The sequence below is a fragment of the Anolis sagrei genome, chromosome 1 (assembly GCF_037176765.1).
Source record: "Anolis sagrei isolate rAnoSag1 chromosome 1, rAnoSag1.mat, whole genome shotgun sequence".
NCBI lineage: Eukaryota > Metazoa > Chordata > Lepidosauria > Squamata > Dactyloidae > Anolis > Anolis sagrei.
In genome coordinates, this window is record NC_090021.1 from 111,609,961 (window position 1) to 111,634,677 (window position 24,717).

Below are 24,717 nucleotides of genomic sequence, written 5' to 3' on the forward strand. Positions count from 1 at the left end.
AACAGAACCTAAAAGAAGCACCGACCACTTCCATTCTCTCCACCATACTAATGACATAAAAAAATACAATTACCATATAGCTGATCTCTTTCAATGGTTTGTTGCTCTGGACATTCAATTCCAAGGGTGCTCCAGCCTAAGAAAAAGAACATGAAGTGAATCAGCATGCCCATCATGATAATCGTGTATTACATTTGTCTTTAAGGTTGAAACAATTATGAAAAATGCAAGTTACCTTTACATCTTGACTTGCTTTTTTAATCTGAAGGTAAGTCATGCTGGCAGAGTAGAAGGTGTCATGTATGGCTATAGAAGTTTGGCTTTCCAGAAATTTGGCCTGTAAAAAAAAGCAGAAATGAAAAAGAATCCAAAGAAATCATGAGTAAAGCGAAAAATATTCTAGAACACTGTCAAAATACAGGCAGTCCTCAAGTTATGGACAAGATAGGTTCTGTAGATTTATTTTAAAGTTGAATTTGTATGTAAGTCAAAACAGGTACATATTTAAATGTAACTCCAGCCACACACACATGTGCACACACACACACTTTGGATAGCATAGGGAAGGGTAGTCTGTGCCCTTGTTCACAAGATTTCACCTCACTTTTTGTTCATGTGAGAATTTGATTTTGTAATATGTGACTTGTTGTGGAATCAAAGACTGGGGATAAATGTTCAACGGAGACATCTTTTCGCCATAGTAATTCTTCCAGGAGTGAATTTCCCTTCTGAGAGGTAGATATTTCTCACTTCCTGTTGTCTCAACACTGTTCTTAACTATGAGTCATTTGTAAATTAGATGTTTGTAACTCGGGGATTGCCTGTAGTATAATTTTTGACTTTTTTTAAGTCCATCAAAAGACAAATTCGTTTTAGAAAATATAAAGCTGAAATGTGACATTTGAGCCAAAAAGTTGCACTATATTAGAACACAAAAAGGGAGTTGTGTAGGAAGTGCTGTGTTCATGAAATACTGTAATTAATTTCAAGTTGTTCTCTAGTCATTCCTTCAAACAGAATTACAGTGCTGTTAATTTTCTTTCTTCTCTCACACAGAAATCAAAGTAAGCTGATTTTTTTTCCTTTTTACAATTGCTAACATTACAAGTGGGAACATTTGCTTCATTCACACAATTACTCAAACTATGGTCTAGACCAGGACTTCTTAAACCTTTCCATTTACCACCCTTGCCCCTTCTGAGTTCTCCCCTCAGACACATACCACTCAATTTACTTATCTCACTCAGGGTTTTATCAATTTTATTCTGTACATTTGGCCCACCCATTATGCTTTTTATTCCTCCACAATGTTATTTTGTGCTTGTTTATTGTATATTCTGTTATTTTATGCATTTTTATTTTGATGTTATTATTTGTTTGTTTGTATTTTATTTTGCTGTATTGTAATTTGGGCTTGGCCTCATGTTAGCCACCCCGAGTCCCCTTCAGGGAGATGGTGGCAGGGTATAAATAAAGATTATTATTATTATTATTATTATTATTATTATTATTATTATTGCCAAGAAATGTTTACGTAACCCCAAATATACAGGCATTTAAAATAATTATAAAAATCAAACATTTACTGATAAACCAGTATTTGCAAAGCTTGCCAAACAGGCTGATTTTCCTTTTTATGAAGTACAGTTGAAGCATCTTCTGCAAAGTTGTAAACACTACACAACAGATTCTTGTAATGTTTAAAACAGTTACTAGGTGAGATTCAGAAAACTTTTGCTGTTGCCAATATTTTAGGGCCTCAACATAGAACAAAGGGGACCCCATCTGGCGTCAGGCCCTATGGTTTAAGAAGCAGGGGAATAGATTATTATAATGAGCCTTCACTACTCTCCCTCTACTCATCTCTTCTTTTGCACAGAACAACAGTTTTGCATCATGCACTGATATAAGGAGCTGTGGTTTATTCTAACTCATTAGCTGAAAAAACCAAAATATCAAACTATAGTTACAATAAACCACCATTCCTTGACTTTGTATTTAATAGAAAATTCTTTATATGAGAGCAGGTGAGGTTAGAAACTTTCAATCTCATCCTCATCTGTTCTAATACTAACAGAGGCTTGCTGAGCAGAGTACTTGAAAGAATTGCTAAGATGAATTTTAAGCACTCTGAACATTAAGACTGTTTAACATGAAAACAATAAGACAGTTTCCATACTAAGATTATTTTTATCTGCTACTTAAGGCAAGTGTCTCCAATATGTTGTCCTTCAGATATACTACAGTATATATAGCAGCAGGGTAGATAGCGGTGTGGTTTGAAACAAAACAACCAGAAAAATATACCTTAATATTCAATCTTGTTGTATTTTCCTGAATTGGAAATTCAATTTGAATAATTCCGTCTTCTGGAACAGGGTAACTCAGGTTCTGCGCTGTTTCATTTGTCTGTGATTCATTGTCGTCGTCATCGTACATGTAGTAAATTCTTTGGAAAAAGCCAACATTTTTGGAAGGTTCAAAAGAGACCATTACATTATTCATCCTTTCATCGTGTGTAAGTGGCTTGTTGTCAAATCTTGTTATTTTCAGCTGAAAATCATTCAAAGACATGGTGATGAATCAACCCAAACTTTCCAAACTACAGTGAAAACTCTTTTTTAAAACAACAGTAATGCTTATGTTTTGATTCTGAAACTGAAATGCCATCTTACAATTTTTACATCTTACAATGATCAAAGTTTGGTGTAAGACAGCTTCAGACTTTTTTTAATCTAACTTTCTTCATACTTCATACTATTTTTCTGTGTTCTACAAAAATACCGTTCACACAAAGTACAATAACTCACCATAGCAATGAAAGTTAGAGAAGGCTTGAGAACTCTTGGAAACTCAACAAACTCTAAGGAGTAATCATGATGCTTTGGAAATGCAGTAGCACTTGCATTTTGGCTGATTCCTGTTAGAATATTTAAAAGTATTTTTGTAAAGTTCATAGTCATTCATTTCCAATAATTCTTGAACAATTCATAATTGTCAAAATTCCAGCTGTCAACTCTTTAAAATTGTTGCTAATTGTTGCTAATTTTGAAACGGATAACACTAAATATGTACTCACTCATCATACTAAACTGTTTCCTCAGGTATTCCAGATGTTCACCATTTAACACAAAGAATTATTTATGTTTGTGAACATTGTTGTGAACTGATTTTATAGATAAACAATAATAAGTATGAGCAAAAAGAACAAATTTTAAATATTCCTCTCAGGAGAAATGGTCAATATAATGATCCACAGAGCCTAACTCGCATAAAAATGCTTTACTTTCCATGGAACCAGTTCTCAATTTCCCAATGCTCCTTGCCTTTTTCCTCAAAGGAAAGCAAAAATGAAGCAACATAACCTGTAAGTGTTTCTGTAACCACAGCTGTGATCTCTATGGGCATCTGGTGGAAAGCATGGGGATCCCAATCTGCATATGTTATGTTCTTCATCTCCAGACTGTCAAGTGTAAAGTTCACAGATCCACTAAACTGAAATCAAGAAAAGGTTTATCAGTTGGCATTTCTCTTTTAAAATGTTTTTGGAAAAAATCAGTCAGAATTACGCTTACATTTTAAATTCTTCCCAATGATTTTATTGTAAGCTGATATGGGGTAGGATACAAATACTATTCATTAATTAATGATCAGCACAGGGTGCATTTGTTTTTGTCATTACATTTCACTAATGTGGTGTCAGGAGCATTCTGTCAAAATTTCAGCCCTCAGCAAATATTGTTGATATCAGATGTCACATTGCTATTCAGGTTAAATTCCAGTCAACAGAAGAAACTGCAGGGATGTTAATCACACTAATCACAGGAGACTGCTTACACAATAACAGACCAAGGAGAGCTTCCCAAACCCATAAATATTTCCACATGAAGCCTGTACACTAGCCTAAGCAAGTAGGACAGCATTTCTTCTGTACTCCAGATGGTTCAACTCCGAGAAGCTTCAGTCAAATTCAAAGAGTTGAAGTCCAAAACACCTGGAGAATCAGAAGTTAAGGACCCATCTACACGAACACCTAAATCTAGGCATTGCTGCCTTAGACAGACTCCAAATTCTGCTGGGGTGTTCACACATCTCTGCTCCTAAATTGTAGCGGTGGAAATAGAGTTCTGATTGTCCAGTTGAGGCCAACCCCAGTTCTGCCTTATTGGATGATCACCCTTGCCTTTTGCATCCCTTGTCATCGTGGCCATGGAGCTCCAAAGAGCTTCTGGTTGTCACCGTGAATCTTTGTCAGCAAAAATACCCATATGACTTGCAGAAAGAAGGGAGAAACTCCCCTTTCTGTCTCCAAGTTATTATACTTTGGTTTTGTATCTATGTTGGCATTGAATCTTGCCATTACTTGAGCCATTACTCCACCCAGGAGTGAGAAAAGAAGTATATAAATGCAGTAAGTAAATAAATAAATAAACAAGTCCTAACGGACACCTTTGATGGGGTCAATAAAGGTGCCTAGCAATGGCCAGAAGCTCTCTAGAGGTCCATGATCACCCCTGCTGCAACAAAGGAAGCAAAAGATAAGCAACATCCTCTTTTTCTTGTGCAGAAGCACTAGCCTGTGTGTAATACTGTACTACAGCAGGACCAATTCAAGATGAGAACCAACCCATCCCTGACTGGAGGAGATGCGATCCCACGAGTAGGCTGGGCCCGATTCAGAGTTTGTAGTCATAGAATCATAGAATCATAGAATCATAGAATCAAAGAGTTGGAAGAGACCTCATGGGCCATCCAGTCCAACCCCCTGCCAAGAAGCAGGAATATTGCATTCAAATCACCCCTGACAAATGGCCATCCAGCCTCTGCTTAAAAGCTTCCAAAGAAGGAGCCTCCACCACACTCCGGGGCAGAGAGTTCCACTGCTGAACAGCTCTCACAGTCAGGAAGTTCTTCCTAATGTTCAGATGGAATCTCCTCTCTTGTAGTTTGAAGCCATTGTTCCGCGTCCTAGTCTCCAAGGAAGCAGAAAACAAGCTTGCTCCCTCCTCCCTGTGGCTTCCTCTCACATATTTATACATGGCTATCATATCTCCTCTCAGCCTTCTCTTCTTCAGGCTAAACATGCCCAGTTCCCTAAGCCGCTCCTCATAGGGCTTGTTCTCCAGACCCTTGATCATTTTAGTCGCCCTCCTCTGGACACATTCCAGCTTGTCAATATCTCTCTTGAATTGTGGTGCCCAGAATTGGACACAATATTCCAGATGTGGTCTAACCAAAGCAGAATAGAGGGGTAGCATTACTTCCTTAGATCTAGACACTATGCTCCTATTGATGCAGGCCAAAATCCCATTGGCTTTTTTTGCCGCCACATCACATTGTTGGCTCATGTTTAACTTGTTGTCCACGAGGACTCCAAGATCTTTTTCACACGTACTGCTCTCGAGCCAGGCGTCACCCATTCTGTATCTTTGCATTTCATTTTTTCTGCCAAAGTGGAGTATCTTGCATTTGTCACTGTTGAACTTCATTTTGTTAGTTTTGGCCCATCTCTCTAATCTGTCAAGATCGTTTTGAATTCTGCTCCTGTCCTCTGGACTATTGGCTATCCCTCCCAATTTGGTGTCGTCTGCAAACTTGATGATCATGCCTTCTAGCCCTTCATCTAAGTCATTAATAAAGATGTTGAACAGGACCGGGCCCAGGACGGAACCCTGCGGCACTCCGCTCGTCACTTCTTTCCAAGATGAAGAGGAAGCATTAGTGAGCACTCTCTGTGTTCGTCCACTTAACCAATTACAGATCCACCTCACCGTAGTTTTGCCTAGCCCACATTGGACTAGTTTCCTTGCCAGAAGGTCATGGGGGACCTTGTCGAAGGCTTTACTGAAATCCAGGTACGCTACATCCACGGCATTCCCCGCATCTACCCAGCTTGTAGCTCTATCGAAGAAAGAGATCAGATTAGTCTGGCATGACTTGTTTTTGATAAATCCATGTTGACTATTAGCGATGACTGCATTTGCTTCTAAGTGTTTGCAGACCGCTTCCTTAAAAATCTTTTCCAGAATCTTGCCCGGTATCGACGTGAGACTGACCGGACGGTAGTTGTTTGGGTCGTCCTTTTTTCCCTTCTTGAAGATTGGGACCACATTGGCCCTCCTCCAATCTGCTGGAACTTCTCCCGTTCTCCAAGAACTCTCAAAGATGGTTGCCAATGGTTCCGAAATGACTTCCGCTAGTTCCTTCAATACTCTGGGGTGTAGTTGATCTGGCCCTGGGGACTTGAACTCATTAAGAGCGGCCAGGTATTCCTGGACGACTTCTTTCCCAATTTGGGGTTGGATGTCCTCCAATCCCTCATCCACTCCATCTTGCTGAGGTTGAAGACTCTCTTTTTGTGAGAAGACCGAGGCAAAGAAGGCATTAAGTAGTTCTGCCTTTTCCCTATCCCCTGTCAGCATTGCCCCATCATCTCCTCGAAGAGGTCCTATCGCCTCCTTGTTTTTCCTTTTTCTACTGACATAAGAATAGAAGCCCTTTTTATTGTTTTTAATGTCCCTGGCAAGTCTGAGCTCGTTTTTTGCTTTAGCCTTGCGGACCTTTTCCCTACAGGTGTTGGCTATTTGTTTGAATTCTTCTTTGGTGATTTCTCCCTTTTTCCACTTCTTGTGCATGTCCCTTTTGTGTCTTAGCACAGTTAGAAGTTCTTTGGACATCCATTCTGGCTTCTTTGCACTTGTCCTATTTTTTCTCTTTGTTGGCACGGTTTGCAATTGCGCCTTGAGTATTTCACTCTTGAGAAATTCCCATCCATCCGTAGCTCCCTTGTCTTTTAGTATCTGTGTCCACGGAATGCTGCTCAGCGTTTCCTTCATTTTTTGGAAATCAGCTCTCCTAAAGTCCAAAATGCGGGTTTGACTTGTCTTAGTTTCGGCCTTCCTTTGTACCTCAAATTGCAGGAGCACATGGTCACTTGCCCCTAAGGATCCTACCACTTCGACCGCCTCGATCAGGTCCTCCGCATTTGTTAGGATGAGATCAAGAGTAGCCAATCCCCTTGTTGCCTCTTCTACCTTCTGGACCATGAAATTGTCTGCAAGGCAAGCGAGGAATTTGTTGGACCTTGTACTCTTGGCCGAGTTTGTTTTCCAGCAAATATTGGGATAGTTGAAATCGCCCATGACTACTACATCTCTTTTCTGTGCCTGTTTGGTCAACTGTTGGCAGAAGACTTCATCAAGATCTTCCTCCTGGCTTGGGGGTCTGTAGTAGACGCCTACAACGACATCTTTTTGAGTCCCAGTTCCCTTGATTCTTATCCAGATGATTTCAAGCTGGTTTCCCAGATTGCTGTCTTGAATTTCTTCTGCAGCATAAGAGTTTTTGACATATAAGGCTACTCCGCCTCCTCTCCCCTTTGTTCGGTTTCTGTGAAAGAGGTTATACCCCTCGATATCTACATTCCAGCGATAGGAGTCATCCCACCAGGTTTCAGTGATGGCTATGATATCATATTTGTGGTGTTGTGCTAGAAGTTGGAGTTCGTCTTGTTTATTTCCCATGCTCTGTGCATTAGTGTAAAGATATGTGAGCCCCTGGGATCTTCCCTTGAGCTGTTTAATTGGGATTATTGTGCTTTTGGTACTTGGTCCTTGTTGTGTTTGTGCAGCCCTCCGTTTAGCCTTCTGGCGATTCCCAGACATTATGGGTAAAGTAGTGTTCGCAAGGCTGTTGTCCCCCTCCCCCGGTGGACCTAGTTTAAAGTGCGTCTAATGAGGTTTGCGAGTCTGTGAGCAAAAAGGTGTTTTCCTACTTGTGTGAGATGCACCCCATCCCTTGCCAGTAGGCCATCCTCCTGGAAAAGCAGGCCATGGTCGAGGAAGCCAAAGCGTTCCTCCTGACACCATTTTCTAAGCCAGTCATTGACCTGTACTATTTTTCTGGCTCTTGTGGGTCCGTGTCTTACAACAGGGAGGAGGGATGAAAAGACCACCTGTACATTACATTCTTTTAGCATTGCTCCTAGAGCTCGAAAATCCTTTGTGATCTTTTGAAACGTATGCCTTGCAGTATCATTGGTTCCTACATGAATCAACATGAGGGGAGGACGGTGATAGGGCTTGAGGAGCCTGGTGAGCCTCTGAGTGATATGGTGTATTTTTGCCCCCGGTAGGCAGCATATTTCTCGAGCCATCCCATCTGGTCTGGAAATGACAGCTTCCGTTCCTCTAAGGAGGGAGTCGCCTACTACCAAGACCTGTTTACTTTCAGGAATGACAGGGCCCCTTTTGTGCAATGTAGTGTGTAGGTCTCCAGAAAAGTGATCCTGTTGGTGTGAATTGTGTAGGTGAAAAGTGTTGTCCTCCTCCTCGACATCCCCGGTGCATTCGTCAAGGACAATCCATTGAGATTCGTCCAAGAGCCTATGGTTCTCCTGCATGTGTTCCTGTTGCTCCTGGTCTATGGTTGGGGATGGTACACCTGCAGGATTGTGCAAGTGTGAATGTTGTGAAGTGTTGTCCCAGTCAGGGCTATCCCCCGCACACTGATCAAGGATGAGCCACTGATCAGTATCTAAGCCATTCTGGTCTTCCCCAATATGTTGTGTTTCTTGGTCAGGTGCTAGTTGTGTGAGAATTTGGAATCTATTGTGTAACTGCAGCTGAGCGGAAGTATTCTGAGGAGGCTTCCGGGTCCTATGTGTCCTTCTAAGGGTGACAGTCAATGCAGACATGCTCTAAGAACCACTGAACTCTAAGATCTGCTCATGACAAGCACACATAATCATGACTTCTGTCTACATCCCTCTTGACAGCAAGGATAAGGTAGCAGATAACTGGCTGTCATTACACCAGGCCCATATTAACCCAGGAGGAAGTATAAACATAATTTTTTGGCAAAAGTTTATTGTGAATGGGCTTGAAGAAAAATAACTGACAAAGGGAAAGAAAGAAGCAGAGCAACAAAAAAAGAGTGTGGGGAAATACTGCCTCTTCCTACTCAGTTTCTCTATTGATTTGACTATGATACACTGGTCATCGCTCACCTACCTCCAGCATTTTAGTGATATTTCTCTTCTTTCCATAGAACACTGAGAAGCAAGTAACAGTCAGTTTCCCTTTCACTGGCTTTCCATAAGTGTACCTGAAATGGCCACAAAAATCCACTTTCAGTTTTTGAAAGCAATATTACATTTGAACATACTGACAATACATTTTATCTCTGGAAAACAGAAAGGACCATTCTCTTTGAGGAAGAGAATGTAGAAGCTAATTCAAACCATGCAAGTTCACTGAAATGAATATCCAGCACGGGTGGATTCTTTTTCTTACAAAGACGACTAGTGGTAGCAAACACTTTTTTACCAGCAGTGCCCCTTGATATATTCTGGTCTACACAGGACCATTCAGAACAGAGACTGCCCTCACATCTGGGGTGCATCTTCACGGCAAAATTAATGAAGTTTGACATCACCATAGTTCAATGCTATGGAATCATGGAAATTGTTGTTTTATAAGGTCTTTACCCTTCTCTGACAAAGAGTGCTGGTGCCTCAAAAAACTATAAATTCCAGGATTCCATAGCAGTGATCCATAGCAGTTACAGTGGTGTCAAACTGCATTAATTCTACAGTGTGGATGCACCCTTGGCACAGCTTTTTTGAATAGAAATAAGATAGGGAAGCTTTTCCTCCCTATCTTTGTTGGAAATATCAACCTTCTTCAAGCCTTCTCTAGTAATCTGTTTATCTATGATCCTGTTGCTTACTGTTTGTATGTATGTTCTGGGTATGCAGGTTCCTTTACTCTATGATTCCTGAGAAGTTATAAAAGAGGCTGCAGACCACATGATCAGACAGACAGACCACTGAAGATCACATGCTCTCTCTCTCTCCTTTTTGTCTATGTGACCTGTTGATAGCTGTTTTGTTATTTAAAAGATGCCCATGCCAGATGTCACAGAGAATTATCTCAAACTATCTGTAACTGGACCGATACGTTTTGTTCCTATGTATGCTGAACATATGAAGGTTATTAGTAAACCAAATATGTTATTTTTATCAAAATCTATTTCATTTTTGTCTCTTGAGTGCATGATATAAAACAAGTTGTTTTATGGGAGAGTAGATATATTTTGGAGCACCCAAAAATGCTTCAGAATCACTGCTGTTTTTTATGCACTGGCAAAATCTGTTTTCCTAACAGATCAGAGATAACAGGTTATTCAGTTTAACAACTGAAACCATTGCCTAGCATAATTATAGCTGGTTGTATACCACAAGAGAAGATTATACTCTGAAGGGTTTTTGGTTCTTCTCTAAAAGGCATTTTCCAAAAGGTTATGAATGTCATTTTCCAAAAATCTTCAGAATGGTAAACTAAACTCTCACCTTTATTTTTTTGCCAACTATCTCAAAATAATGTGTGTTTTTTTCAACATATCTCTATAGTATTCCCTCCACCAAAAGAAAATGGACAAAACTTGATAGTTGCTATAGGTCTACATGCATATTACAAGTACATATAATCTCAAATGACATAACATTTATTTTTACCTACTTTGCTGTGACAGTACCATTGAAATTCATAGCTTTTGGGGAGTAATATAGTGGTGTTGTTAGAAAGACCTCAAACTTTGGTAACACTGCAAAAAAGAAATAGTATACTGATAATTAAAATTACACAAAGGTGGTCATATACATAATGGTTCAGTACCAATATATGTTATGGCCTGGTCTGTACTACCTTCATATATGAATTCTGGTTTACACCATTTTCATTTTCACAAAGAATTCTAGAAATGGAAACTTTTTGATAGGGATATGAATCTTTTAATAAATATGCCACTGAGAGTGTTGAAATGAACTGTTGTTGCTAAGTAGCCATGTTCAATAAACAAAGGGTACTTCCACACAACCATATAATCCAGAATATCAAGGAAGAATAACCCAGAATATCTGCTTTGACCTGGGTTATCTGCATCCACACTGTTATACATTCCAGTTCAAAGCAAATAATGTGGGATTTTATTCAGCTGTGTGGAAGGGGCCAAAGACAGCCAAGAGAATGAGGTACCTTTCATTTGAAGAGACCTTTCCCTGGCTCAGAACATGAGATCTACTAAGTAGTTTTCTTTCTATTGCCAAGCTTCTGTTGTTTACCATATATTGCTTGCCTTCTACATCTTAACAGTGGGCTACTTCAAAGTGCCTCATGGGGCAAATCCATTGTGGTAACTTCCGCAATAAAGAAGGGGCTGTCCAGATGACATCCTGGACAATCCCGAATTAATTCGCTACAAACCAGGAAAGCCCTGGTTTGTAGTGAATGAATTAGATATTCCGTGCCTTTCCTCCTCCCTCCCACCCCCCGCTCTCCTGGCATGTCATTTCTACGCACTGGGAGAGCAGCTTCAACAGTGTACTGGAGGCCGGGTAAGTTTTCTTTACTTTTCAAAGGGGTTTGGGGGCTTTGGGGGAGGGGGAGTGTCCCCAGATGTTCTGCCAGACTAGTCCCAGCAGAAAATCTGGACACCCACTCCAGAAAGCATATTTGTTTGTGTGAAATGCTCTGTATGTAATATACTGTGAGAAAATGCAGTATAGAAATAAATTGCCTGATTATTTTTTCAAAACCAGGGCCAAGCTTTACAAGATACATGTGAAGAACTCAGCCACAAGGCTGATGAGCACAAGAATAATAATCTGAAATGACTAATTGAGATCCTGTTTGCATCCTGCTTTTAACTGTTGGATTTTACAGTGTTTTATATAGGTGCTTGTTAGATGTTGTTTCTGTTTGTGTAAATGCATATGGCCATTGATCGGAGCATTAATAAATGTATTGATTGAATTGAAATGTAAGTAATCAGGTGGCAGAATGAGAGCATGTTAACTGAAAAATGGGGATGCAGGATATTATAATACAACCCACATACCCCATTTTCATCTGCCTATATTTGACAAAATATGCATGCCGGTGTCACTTACCATATTCCATGACAGTAAATGTCTGATGGTGTACTTGGTCCTATGGAAATAAAAACAAACAAAATGCATGAAACACAGGCATAAACTGTGTTATTTATTTTTATCTGAGGCATAAAATGGTTTCTGACAAGATGCCCCCAATGTTATATGGTGTGTGTGTATCTATAAATAATTACACAAATCAAATATCTCTGCTCTTATCCACTGCCTCACTTTTTAAATGTAACTTTGTGACATCCTCATTAACCCCTCCCCTGCAAAGTAATTCGGTCTATAGGTAAAAGTGTTGCTTGCAACTAATTACTTCCAATCTTTAGAAATAGTCAATTGAGGTTACTTCAGGGTTGGTAGACTTTCTGAAATCTTATAAGTACACATGGACCCCAAAAATATCAAGGGGATGTGCCTCTTCCTACCATCTACTTCTACTTTTCGGAAATTAACTAAAAAATGCCTTTAACTAAAAAATGTGGTATTGGAGGAAAATTCTGAGAGTGCCTTGGGCTGTCAGAAAATCCAACCAGTCCTACTTCAGGAAATAAAGCTTGTCTGCTCATTGGAGGGAAGGATATTAGAGGGAAAGTTGAAGTACTTTAGCCACATCATGAGAAGACCGGAAAGATTAGGGAAGACAATGATGCTGGGGAAAATTGAAGGAAAAAGGAAGAGGGACAGTCCAAGGGCAAGATGGATGGATGGTATCCTTGAAGTGACTGACTTGACTCTGAAGGAGCTGGGGGTGGTTATGACCGACAGGGAGCTCTGGCGTGGGCTGGTCCATGAAGTCACAAAGAGTCAGAAGTGACTGAATGAATAAACAACAAACAACAAACAAAAAAATGGCCCCTGTGGCCATGCTGAACAGTTTTACCATTTTGGAATGGCTGAGCTATTTTAGGTCTAAGAGGCCTTTTTTTCAAACCAGAAGTAAACAGTAAACTTCCAGTCTGGGGGTAAGAAACACCCTGGCCAAAAACAGCTTGTGGAAACATGTCAAAATTGCTCCTTGCCTCTTAGAGAGCACAATGGGCCCTTTTCAATTAAATATATATTTTTAAAATAGAGGTGTGGCATTTTGACAGCACTCTAGTTAGATGAGTGCACAAGGAGCCACAAAAAAGAAGGGGGAATCAGCAGAACAAGGGTTCCCTTTCTAATATCCTAGTCTTTTCCCTACATATTTTCTCCAATATTAAATACATATCCAAAGTCGATCACATTCTGATTCAAAAATATTGTTTTGTTATACAACTTGTCTAGTGGAGAAAAAAGAAGCGCTGACTCCACAAAGACTCAGACAGTGTCTGGGTTTTTTCTAACAGAGCTCAGACTGAGAATAACTTCCATTCTGGCATCCAGCTTCTGAAAACACACTCTTGAAAACAGGCAAAAAACAAAACAAAAACCCACAGTTGCTAAGCTTAAATTGTCTTTATTCAATCCACTGTATTGTTTCTAGCAAGAAAAGATGGTGTAAGCGAACAACATTCAAGAGAATCCATCACTCATGGAAGAAAAGCACTAAACAAAATAAACTAAAGGTGTTGTAACTAATGCTAAAAAGCTACAGAAAATACTTGGGCTTTCCGGAAAAATGTATGTTTTTTGCGCTAAATGTAACTTACATTTTGCATTTTGCACTAAATGTAACTTATGAATTAATGTATAGAAGCCTTTTGCAATGCCAATCTTCATGGGAAGTATGCCTCTCAACAAAGATCACAAAGATTAAACAATCTTCGTAAGAAAATGGACTGGTCAGGTTTCAAAGATTTCATCAAAACTACAGAAATTCCACTATTGATAGATCTGTCTAACTTATGAAAAACAAAAAGGAATGAAGTGACAAGGAGAAGATCAAATAGAACAGCGGCGTAAGCCAAGCATTTGAAAGTCAACCACTCTCAGAGGACTTTGGGAAGCACATACCACACTTTTTTTCCCCTATACCCTTTTCCCTTTCCCTCCGGACGCACTCTCTCTCTCTACTTCTCCTATTCCCCCTTACCCTTAGCACGTTATGATCATAATTGTTTTCTTCCACCCATTTTTGTAAATATCACAAGAAAAATGCACAATAAAAATAATTACACCCCACCCCACCCCACCCCCCACAAATCAGCGATTCTATTGGAATCCTATCCTGCTTGTTGGCTTCCCATTGGCATCAAATTGACATTTTAAAAGAATGCCAAAGCATCCCATAGGCATGACAGGACAGTGCTTTAATCCTTTGCTTTTAGAATATGGACCCTTCCACACAGCCATATATTCCAGAATATCAAGGCAGAGAATCCCACATTATCTGAGTGTGGACTCAGATAATCCAGTTCAAAGCAGATATTGTGGGATTTTCTGCCTTGATATTCTGGAATATAGGGCTGTGTGGAAGGGCCCCTTGAGAGCTAAATTAACCTGCTTATAGGCTTGTTTACATGAGCATGATGTATTTGAGCACAGCTATTTTGCTAAGTAATAAAGAATGAAACATTTGGCTTTCTCCAACAGTTCAAGGATATTGACAAGCTGATGAATGTTATCAAGGAATACTCAGAGATGGTTTGCCAATTTCTTCCTCTGAAATATAGCCTACAGCATACAGGTATTAGTTGGTGGTCTTCCATACAAATACTAACCAGGGTTCATATCTATCTTTAAATATCTGAAAGGAAATGATGTTGAAAATGGAGCAAAATTATTTTCTGCTGATCCAGAGATGAACCAATGGATATATATTACATGAAATATAATTTCACTGAAATAGTAGTAATCACTTTTTTTAACTATAAGAGCTATTTAACAGTGAAATAGATCACTTTGAGAAATAGTTTCTTCCTTTGCTTGGAAGGAAACAAAGTATGTATGGACATCTTTCAGTAGTGCCAAAGGTCCTGAGAGGAACTGGAATTATATATCCCAGTTTCTGTCAGGATTGAAGCCCCACATCATCCCCAAATGCTAAGATTTTGCTAGGGTGGTGGCAACATGACATCCCAGGTTGACCAGAGGCCCTTCAGGCTGCATCTTCTGGTCCCTTGGAGAAAGCTTCTGGTGCATCAAAATTTCATCCAGAGCTTTCTATTCCCTCACCAAACTACAAATCCCAGGATTCCATAGGATGGTACAATGGCAGTTAAAGTGGAATAACAACATCATAATTCTGTTGTGCGAATGAGCTCCAGGTCAGGCCACCTGCTAAAGCATCCTAATCCTGAGGCCATCACTGCCACATGCAAGTGATATGAAAAGCCATTCTTTAGCACCAATGAGAATCAAGTCGTATCAGAAGCTCTTGGTCCCATGAAATAACAGGGCTGAATACTTGAAACAAGCACTGTTGCCAACAATAGTTACTCCCCCAGATCCAGATAGTGTCTCCAATATATAAACTCTGCTGGTGGATGTACATATGTAACTGCATATTTACCCTATATATTCATGTATGTCAAGAACATTTCATCAAATAACCAATCCAAAAGTCCTGGGTCAATTTAGCCAGAAATGAATGTAAGTACTGTAGCTTAACTATTATCAAGAGAGAGAAAATACAGTAATATCCTTCTCTGAGTAAAATGGGGAAAAGCAAGAGCTTTAGTCCATCCCAAGATAATCTAAAAGAAGCACAGACCTCCTCTATGCTCTCTGCCATGGTGCCACTTCTGTTTTTTTTTAATGCCTATGTGGGAAAATGGCTCCAGTTCAACTTACCTGTTGGAATGTATCTCTCTCTATGAACTGGTTAGAGAGTTAAGATCTGCGGGGGAAGCCCTGCTCTCGGTCCCATCCCCATCGCAAGCACAACTGGTGGGGACGAGAGACAAGACCTTCTCAGTGGTGGCCCCTTGGCTATGGAACTCCCTCCCTAGTGAAATCAGACTGGCCCACTCCCTCCTGGTTTTCAGAAAAAGTGAAAACCTGGTTATGGGATGAAGCATTTGGATCAGCATTACGTGGTGTAATATAGAATTAGCATATCTGTATCAACACAAATTATGACTCCTGGATTTGGTTTTATGGTTTTAACAGTTTTACTGTGTTTATATGTTTTTATTTGTAACTGTATATATGATGTATTGTTTTTAATTTGATTGTATATTGAATATTTGATTGTATATTGTGCATTGAATATTGCCATGTTGTAAGCCACTCTGGGTCCCCCTTGGGGTGTGAGAGAGTGGGATATACATATAGTAAATAAATCAAATGGTGGTGGCAGCCAGGGTCAGCTGGCCATCTGAGGTGACACTGGTGTTTTCCCACCGCATAGAATGACCCTCAACTTATCCATGGGACATATCAAAATCCATCATTGTAGCCCAAAAATATCCTCTTAACTTATACATGAATATATGCAGTAATAAATAGTAGTACACCCATCTTGAAAGGCAAGGAGGCAAAAACATGACCAGAATACAATTAGAGAAAACAAGGTCACATCTTTATTCATTAAACCTGGCTCCCCATAACATTATGGATTCTGGAAGCTGCAAACACCTTCATTATGCTGAGGATCAATCCTGGGGTGGCACTGTAGAAGCCATATGGATGGATCCACCATGTGCTTTCTATGCCATCTGGAAGTGAGGCATGTGATATAGCTCCCAAGCTGAGCCTGGCTCTGTTGGTCAAAACCCAATGGTTCCTTATCTGTATCCTCATAAAGAAAAATAAATGGAAGAACACAGGTTCCATCTCACCTAGAATTGGGCCTGGTCTCATGTCAGCCCACTAAAGCTATGAAAAATAAACAGCTGAACAAATAAAGTTAAGATATAGGGAGGAAGGAAGGGAAGGAGGAAGAGTAGGAATCCAAAGTTAAACTATTACAGCAGCACCAAGAGATCATTCTTACACAACGTAAGGACTTATATGTTCACCCATTATATAAATAGTATGTGAATTTTTTTTCCTAATGACTTCTCTTGTGTTCAAAGACAACAGCCATTTAAACATAAACAATCCACCAGATTATAACAGGGAATGCATGAGCCTGCTAAATTGCCAAGCTGTAAAATTTATGCAAAGTTATTCTTGGATGCTCAATTCTTGTTTGCTCCTTAACTTGCTCACACTCAACAATTATTGATGTCCCAGTTTGCTCTCTGTCACTCTGTGTGATTGTTCTTTTCTCCCCCCCCCCCCCCCCCCCGTGGTTCAAATATCTGAACTGTGTTAAAAACTGTTACAACCTCATGTACTCTACAGGCCCTGTCTGCCCCCCAAACAGGATACACTGCCAGATAGAAATGCCCACACAAAACCCAGCTTCAAAACAATATTATAAATCTATGTACTACCTAAAGTGAGAATGGATGGGAAGAAAGTTGAAGCTCAAATGCATTCTCCATACCAAAGGAAGCATCTTAGCCTCTTCAATCAGATCTACATCAAACCTCAGAGATCCTGGCCAATCACATTTTACCCCAAAAACAGCCACCTGAAAACCCACAAAAATCCTGTGGGGGCTCCAAACTAGGCCATCACTTCACCGTACCACAAAACACATTTTCTTTCCCATTACGTTGTGGCAATTCTTTGTAAGATATCATCTCTTTAAAATGCAACACAGTCCCATTAAAATCTAACTGCTGCTTTATCACTAGTTTCACTAATATTATATTATATGTCTATTGAATCACTAGATTGTTAATACTCACATTTACTTCAACATGTAGACTCCAGTCACCCAACATAGGATGTTTAGATAGTTTGAATTGCTTGGCTATCTTGCCCAGCTTCCCATTCTGTGTCAGCCACTGCTGAATCAAATTGCGTCGAGGATCCTAACACATAAATAAGTGAGTCTCAATATTAATTGTTAAACTACATGTATAATAAAATTACAGTAACAAATCCAGGTATATATAGAAATATAGTATACTTTTTTTGAAATATTGTATCTACTACAAGAAAATAATTATTGCTTCAGAAGGGAAATCCATATCAAAACATCATCATCAATGGAGTTGCCCACTTTGCTTCTTGAAACAGATGCTTTCAAATTACTGATAACATTCATCACTTAAGCATGGATTTGTCAATTTTATTAACAAAGTAAACAATTCACAACTGTGTATTAAAATCCATGTAGCAGGTCCAAATGCAGTTTCCTTTTGGAAGCAAGTCATTTAGCACTAGGAATTACCCATTTGGAAGCACTCTAAGTACAACAAATTAACTGAAAAGTTGGACCTATATACAACAGTCTACACCAAGCATGGCTTTGACTTATTTATTTGGAAGACAAGTGTGCAACTGCATAAGGGCTGGGGCCAATTTTCACTCCCACGTTGAACCATTTTGCAATGAACCAGAACTGACACTTCCAATTCCTGGTTCAACCAGCAGTCAATATCCAAGGATATTGGGGCTTCAGAGACTACAAAAGTGATCTTCAGAGGGCCACATGTGGCTGACAAGCTGTACTTTCCCCAACCCTAATTTAGGTTGTATTTTAAAACAAACCTTTTCTTTCCTGGAGTGCAAAACACCACAAAGGGCATCTCTATACTCTGAAGGAGGTCCCTACTTCACCAATTTCTATGTCATACTTACTCGAATGTATATATTTACAGGAGTGTTGAAGGGCTTAAGGTCAGGATGCAGAGTAACAATCCGTATTTTCACATCTTGCCCTGGTTTGTACACAGATTTATCTGTCTGTAGGAAGACGGAGAAGCTCTTGTGTTCAAATGAAAGGGTAGTACGATTGGAAAACAGGAGCAGGCTTCCTGAATACCCTTTGACGAGTAAGTTGTAACTACCAGGAGAACTTTCTAAGGGAAGCTGGGGAGGAAAAAACACAACAATGCTCAGAATTCTTACTGTTATTTCTAAATGGGACTAGAATTACAGTCAGTCATCCTGTCACTGGGATTAAGGGCACATGACGATCATTGAAGTGGAAAAAATGTGAATAAAGAAATTGCTATCTTTTTTTACTTGAGAGAACACCTCTTTAGTAATTTCTGGGTCTTCCAGCACAATTCTATGGTCATCATCTGTCAGAAATATTAAAAATTAAGTAGGCATTGTTAATTACAAAAATGTGAGTTAAGCACTGAAAGGGTTAAATGAATGCAATGACTCAGCAAAAGCTGCAGTTCTATATAAGTTAGCCTCAGCAGGAGAAAGGTCTCAGTCTGTGAGAAGGCCTCACAGTGTGAGATAGGCCTTAGCCTGTGAGGTAAGCCTCAGTATGAGAAGACCCGTATGTGAAACTCCAGTGTGAAGATTAAACTTTATTTGTGTCATGGAAACCTTGTTATTGTAAATAGTGCAACTATATTATTTTACCACAGAGAAAAGCTTTCTATGGAAGAGATAATATTGGTCTGTGTGTTTTTGTTCTTTTTATCACTTTGGGCAAATCTGAAAAGTCAAAACTGCAAATGTGGAGGGACAGCTCTATACAACAATAAAACAAATGATATTTATTATTACTATACACTCTTACATACCACTTTGTGATCACAATCATAGAATCATAGAGTTGGAAGAGACCTCATGGGCCATCCAGTCCAACCCCCTGCCTAGAAACAGGAATATTGCATTCAAAGCACCCCTGACAGATGGCCATCCAGCCTCTGTTTAAAAGCTTCCAAAGAAGGAAAACATAAAATCATAATCATAGAAGCCATATTATTTCAGTACTTCTGTTGATCTCAATTATTTTCACATATGCTGCAAACACTCTTTTAAATCATCCTTTCAGCTTCCTTTAAATTTCAGACAAAGTTGTTCCTAAGCCTTTTAAACTGTATATGTAGACATTTTTATTTCAGTTCACAGGTCTCTTGACCCAAGAAATACATTTTTCTGTTAGTAGTATACAATAGTTCAGACCATACATAAAAGTGTCATCAATCATAAGCAGACAAAAGGGCAGCATATATTCAGAAAACACTTTGCATTGATGTATTACACTTTAGAGGAAAATATACTTACAGCTGGAAGAACAAGTGTCCCAAGAGAATCTATATTGAAAAAAGATAAAACAATTAACCTTAATTCCTTTGACTTTATTCTACATATCTCCCAGTCCATCAAATCCATCTTTCCAATGTAATTATTTGAAACTAGCATTCCAGCAAGACTCTAGTAAATGTAGCAGCAATATTTTTTTTTTCAAATTTCAGTATTTTGCATTCTAGAGCCCCATCTACACTGCCATATAATGCAGTTTGGAAGCATATAATTCCATTTCAAACTACGTTAAGTAGCCATGTAGGTGAGGCCTAGATTAAATGTTCAGTAGGTAGAGGAAATTTCCAACCTCATAAGAACAACAAGTGGGAAAATTAGATAAGTGGGGAGATACTTTAATTACTAAAATTAGATAAGTGGGGAGATATCATGTTCCCATCTGAGGACCCTTCCAGACAGGCCCTGTATCCCAGCATCTGATGCCAGGTTTTGTTTATCCCAGATTATCTGGCAATGTGGACTCATGTAATCTAGTTTAAAGCAGAAAACCTAGGATCAGATCCTGGGATATGTCTGTAAGGGCCTTAAGATGATTACCCATCAACATGATGTGAGCCAGGAGAATAACTGGGGAATTATGTCATTGTCTTCTGAAACAGTAATTGTCACTGCCTCAAGGTCAACTTATATTCAATATGCCTAGCATTGCAGTAAACTGTCAGTGTGATGTTAGTGGTTTGAGTATTGGACAAAGACCCTAGCCGTGGAAACCCCCCCAGTGTGATCTTGGTCAAATTACACTTTCACAGGTTCAGAGGAAGAGACAAACACATTTTGTACAAATCATGATAGTGTTGCCTTTGGGTCACCTTAGATCAGAAATGACTTCAAGACACACAATAAATAATTAAAAACTTCAGTTGAACGTTTAGAAATACAGTTTAGGCATAAAAGGAATTGCCAACTAAAGTTATCAGAGAAATGTGAACACAGCAAATACAAACGTTTTAAGCATGGATAATTTTCATTGTCTCCCTCTATCTGTTATAGACACGATTCTTATTGGGGGGCACAATGTCCTCATTCTGGCTGCTGGTAGATTCAGCCCTGAAGTGAGCTGCAGAAATAGCATGCCCACATCTGATGCCATCTCCATGCATTATACCCATGAATGTGTGCCTTCTCAATAGCAATACGGAAAGCTATGGTATTGCTTCCAACTTTTATATCTGCAATGGCACTGCTTCTAACAAAAAAAGTTAGATGCAACACCATAACAGAGATTTGGGGGGAGGGGGGGAAAGAATTCAGTGCTTTTCAGGTTTTCATGGGATGGACAAAACTTTTGCATTTTGTCACTCTAGTCTGAAAGGGGAGTGGTTCCTTATTTGGAAAGAGACAAGGTAATCTTATATTGATCCATGGGTGAACTATTCCAGGTTTTCTGGATTAAATTTTGACTGAGGCCCCTCCCACACAGCTGTATAAAATACCATACTATCTGCTTTGAACTGGCAGTGTGGACTCAGATAACCCAGTTTAAAGCTGATATTGTAGATTATCTGCCTTTATATTCTGAGTTATATGGCTGTGTAGAAGGGCCCTGACTTCTAGACTTATATATGAGCATATACAGTACTTGTTTCTCAAGTCAGGAGTTTCTTTCTTGTCATCCATTTCAGAGTATGATTCCAGTCTGTGTTATATGGCTGTGGGGAAGGGCCCCCAGAGAATACTCCAACATGAAATGATATTCTTCTAATCTTTGAAAGATAAAAAGCTAAAGTGCAAGCACTTAGGAAAAATTCAAAAAGAAAACTGGTTCCTAAATTCACATTCTTGTGGACTAATTGAATCTTAATTCCCAGAGACGTCTAATGATGGATATTTAGTACTTGTTTCACTTTGAAAGTCTGGTCTTAAATTTCCTTTTAATTTTTACACAACAGCTTTGGTAGGAGTAAGTAAATTCAAAACCAAAATCTTATGGGGACAGCAATTATTTAATGGAATGAAACGTCAAATTTTTATTGTAATTTATACAATTAAATCACACTGTGATGTAATTTCAATTTTTACCAACTCTTATGTAAACAGATTCCATATTTGCTATCATGCCATCCATCTACAGAAACCATCATCACATTTCAGCTTATGTCTCATTTGGGAGCAAATACATTTAAATTGTTTAAAAGTTTTTGATACTCTAGGATCTTGATTGTCTTGCTACATAACTATACTCACAACAAGAAGCTACTCTTAGGACAGAATATAGAGAAAAGAAATGGTTTCCAATTGGCAAAATAAAATGCAAGGCTGCATTTTATTACCCTACTGACAGTTTAACTTGTGTGCCAAAAATATCATATGTAAAGCATCAGTCTTTGCCCAGCTAACCTGAATTGCATTGTGCAGCTGTCATAGAGCTGATCGATATAATGGGTCAGTGTAGACATGTCCGTTGAGAATTGTTCATACTTCGAACTGTTATATTTGATATGTTCATATACCAAATTTGCCTGACACCTTTTCTTTGGATGCCTACACTGTGTCAAAACTTAATGTTTTACATTTCTGGAATGCTAGAAATTGTGGATTGAAATAAAATTTACCGTAATTGCTTTTCTGAAAGGACAGCAGAACATGCAGTCATTAACCCCTCACACATTTTTCAACATTAGGGCCAGTCTATATGTGCATGAAAACTCAGACTCACCCTGAATTGACTGTCCCCAAAATGTCCCAGTATTTCCTGTGAGTTTCAAGGGTTATCTGGGTAAAACCAAGCAAAGTTCAGTTGTGCTTAGGAGTTTGATGGAAACTCTGGAGTACCATGTGTCTTCAGTGTGGGCAGTTGGATTGGGTCCAATTTGGACCGGTCCCCTGTCGAGATGGGAAACTGCTGCCATCTCCCTTTCTCTGTACAGATGAGTGCAGGGAAAAGGGAACGGATGATGGCCACGTCACGACTTCTAGTCAGCCACAGAACTCTGTGTGAGCTCCTGACAGACACAGGTTTCCCGTTCTGACATCAACAGAGGCACCCATCCATTGAGGCAGAAGGTGAGAAAATTGTCCTTCTCCTTAATTTCTGGTTATGAAGGCACCTCTGCCTATATCACATCAGGGCACCTGAAATGGCCTGGAGTTCAAACAGAACTCTGTGGCCAGCTGGGTACATTTATTTATTTATTTGCTATATTTGTATACCACCCTCTCAGCCCAGAGGCAACTCGGAGCAGTTCACAAATTGGCAACAATTCAATGCCTCAACAATTATAACAAGTAAAAATAATCAAGAAAGCAATAGCATATGATATAAAAATATATATAAACTGTACAAAGCCTTAAAACATTATCGTGAGCATTTCCATGTCAAATTGTTATTCCATTGCATTATCAAGTAGTTCCATAATTCCGTTTAGCTATGCCATATTTGGGAAGGCCTGCTCAAAAAGCGAGGTTTTCACATTTTTTAAAAAAAGTCAGGAGGGAGGGGGCCGATCGTATATCTCTAGGCAGGGTGTTCCACAATTGAGGGGCCACTGCTGAGCAGTCCCTGTCTCTCATCCCCGCCAGACACACCTGCGAAGAAGGCAGGAGCGAGAGCAGGGCTTCCCCAGAAGATCTTAACGTCCTAGATGGTTCATAAGGAGAGAAAAGTTCAGATAGGTAAGTTGGACTAAAAGTTACAGCAATGCATAAGGTGAGTCTGGGTCGATGCCCTCTTGGCCCGACTGGACCATGTGGACACTAACCCACTACCTCAGCAGGGTGTATGTGCTACTTCCAAGGCCAGCCCAGAGTAGTTGTTCTGTTGACTAACCATGGAGTTACTGGCCTTATGGATTCACCCTTGCTTATTTCTTACTTGTCCATAATCAACAAAAGGGATACACATTTCTTACAAAATATATTTTCATTTTTAATCAATAGAGAGACTAATAACAGTAGATCACAAATTAATCTGCACAGATACTGTATCCACAGATTCAACATCCATGGTTTGAAAATATCCCCACTTCTCTACAAAAATAATTCCAAAAAGTGAACCTTGATTTTACTATTTTATATAAGGGACCCTACTTTACTATGCCAAAACATATAATAGGACTTTAGCATCCCTAAATCTATGGGCAGGGTAGGGAGGGCTGGACCCAAATCCCACCAGATACCAAGGTCCCACTGTAGACTGGCCCGTAATATGGTCAAAGTTTTCTAACACCTTATCCCTCCTCCAACAAAGCCAAATCCTGTAATGCACTAGATTAGAAATCTCTGCTATGAACTAACAGTCATCTTAGGTTTCTTCACCATCAAGTCAGAGATAACCTCAGCTCACACATGAAAATTGTTAGGCAGCTGGAGGGCAAGCACAGCAGCAGAAGCCATATTATGTCCAAACATCCAGTACTAAATACAAGCCTTGAAATCTGGCATGTAGGTGGGCAGGAAACCTGGGGAGGGAAAGCTAACCGAGAAATTACAGCAGTTCCTCTTCTGCATCCCACAAACAGGAGGGCCCGTCTAGCTGGGTCTAACTCTCCATGGTTCATCCATCCAGGATGGGATCATACACATCAAATCAGTCCCCTTCACCAGCACCACCACAAAAAAATCACAATTAAATCACAGATTGGAGTAATATCACTCTGGGCTAATCTGGCATTTGGTCACAACATCATACTAATTGAGGGAAAGTTGGCAGTGCAACCAGAAATCATGAGAATGAGCTTAGGAGTTCTTGCGTTCATGATGTCTGTACTCAGAAAAATGAGCAAGACTACAATAATTTGGATCTCTGCTGGGTAAAAGAGGACAAAACAACAATGTGCATGTGG

At 39.5% G+C, this 24,717-nt stretch overlaps 1 protein-coding gene across 2 annotated transcripts in view; it reads right to left on the minus strand.

The window, feature by feature from the left end:
* The window catches only part of CD109 (CD109 molecule), a 98,380-nt gene that overhangs the window by 49,214 nt on the left and 24,449 nt on the right, over positions 1-24,717 (minus strand). For both annotated transcript variants that reach the window (XM_067467790.1, XM_067467794.1), the window contains exons 3-13: positions 19,898-19,926; positions 18,506-18,736; positions 17,608-17,733; positions 11,951-11,990; positions 10,521-10,605; positions 9,012-9,105; positions 3,366-3,495; positions 2,811-2,920; positions 2,308-2,553; positions 236-337; positions 74-136 (exon numbers count right to left, since the gene is read on the minus strand). In XM_067467790.1, the coding sequence (XP_067323891.1) occupies positions 74-136; positions 236-337; positions 2,308-2,553; positions 2,811-2,920; positions 3,366-3,495; positions 9,012-9,105; positions 10,521-10,605; positions 11,951-11,990; positions 17,608-17,733; positions 18,506-18,736; positions 19,898-19,926 (1,256 nt within the window). The remainder of the gene's footprint in view (positions 1-73; positions 137-235; positions 338-2,307; positions 2,554-2,810; positions 2,921-3,365; positions 3,496-9,011; positions 9,106-10,520; positions 10,606-11,950; positions 11,991-17,607; positions 17,734-18,505; positions 18,737-19,897; positions 19,927-24,717) is intronic.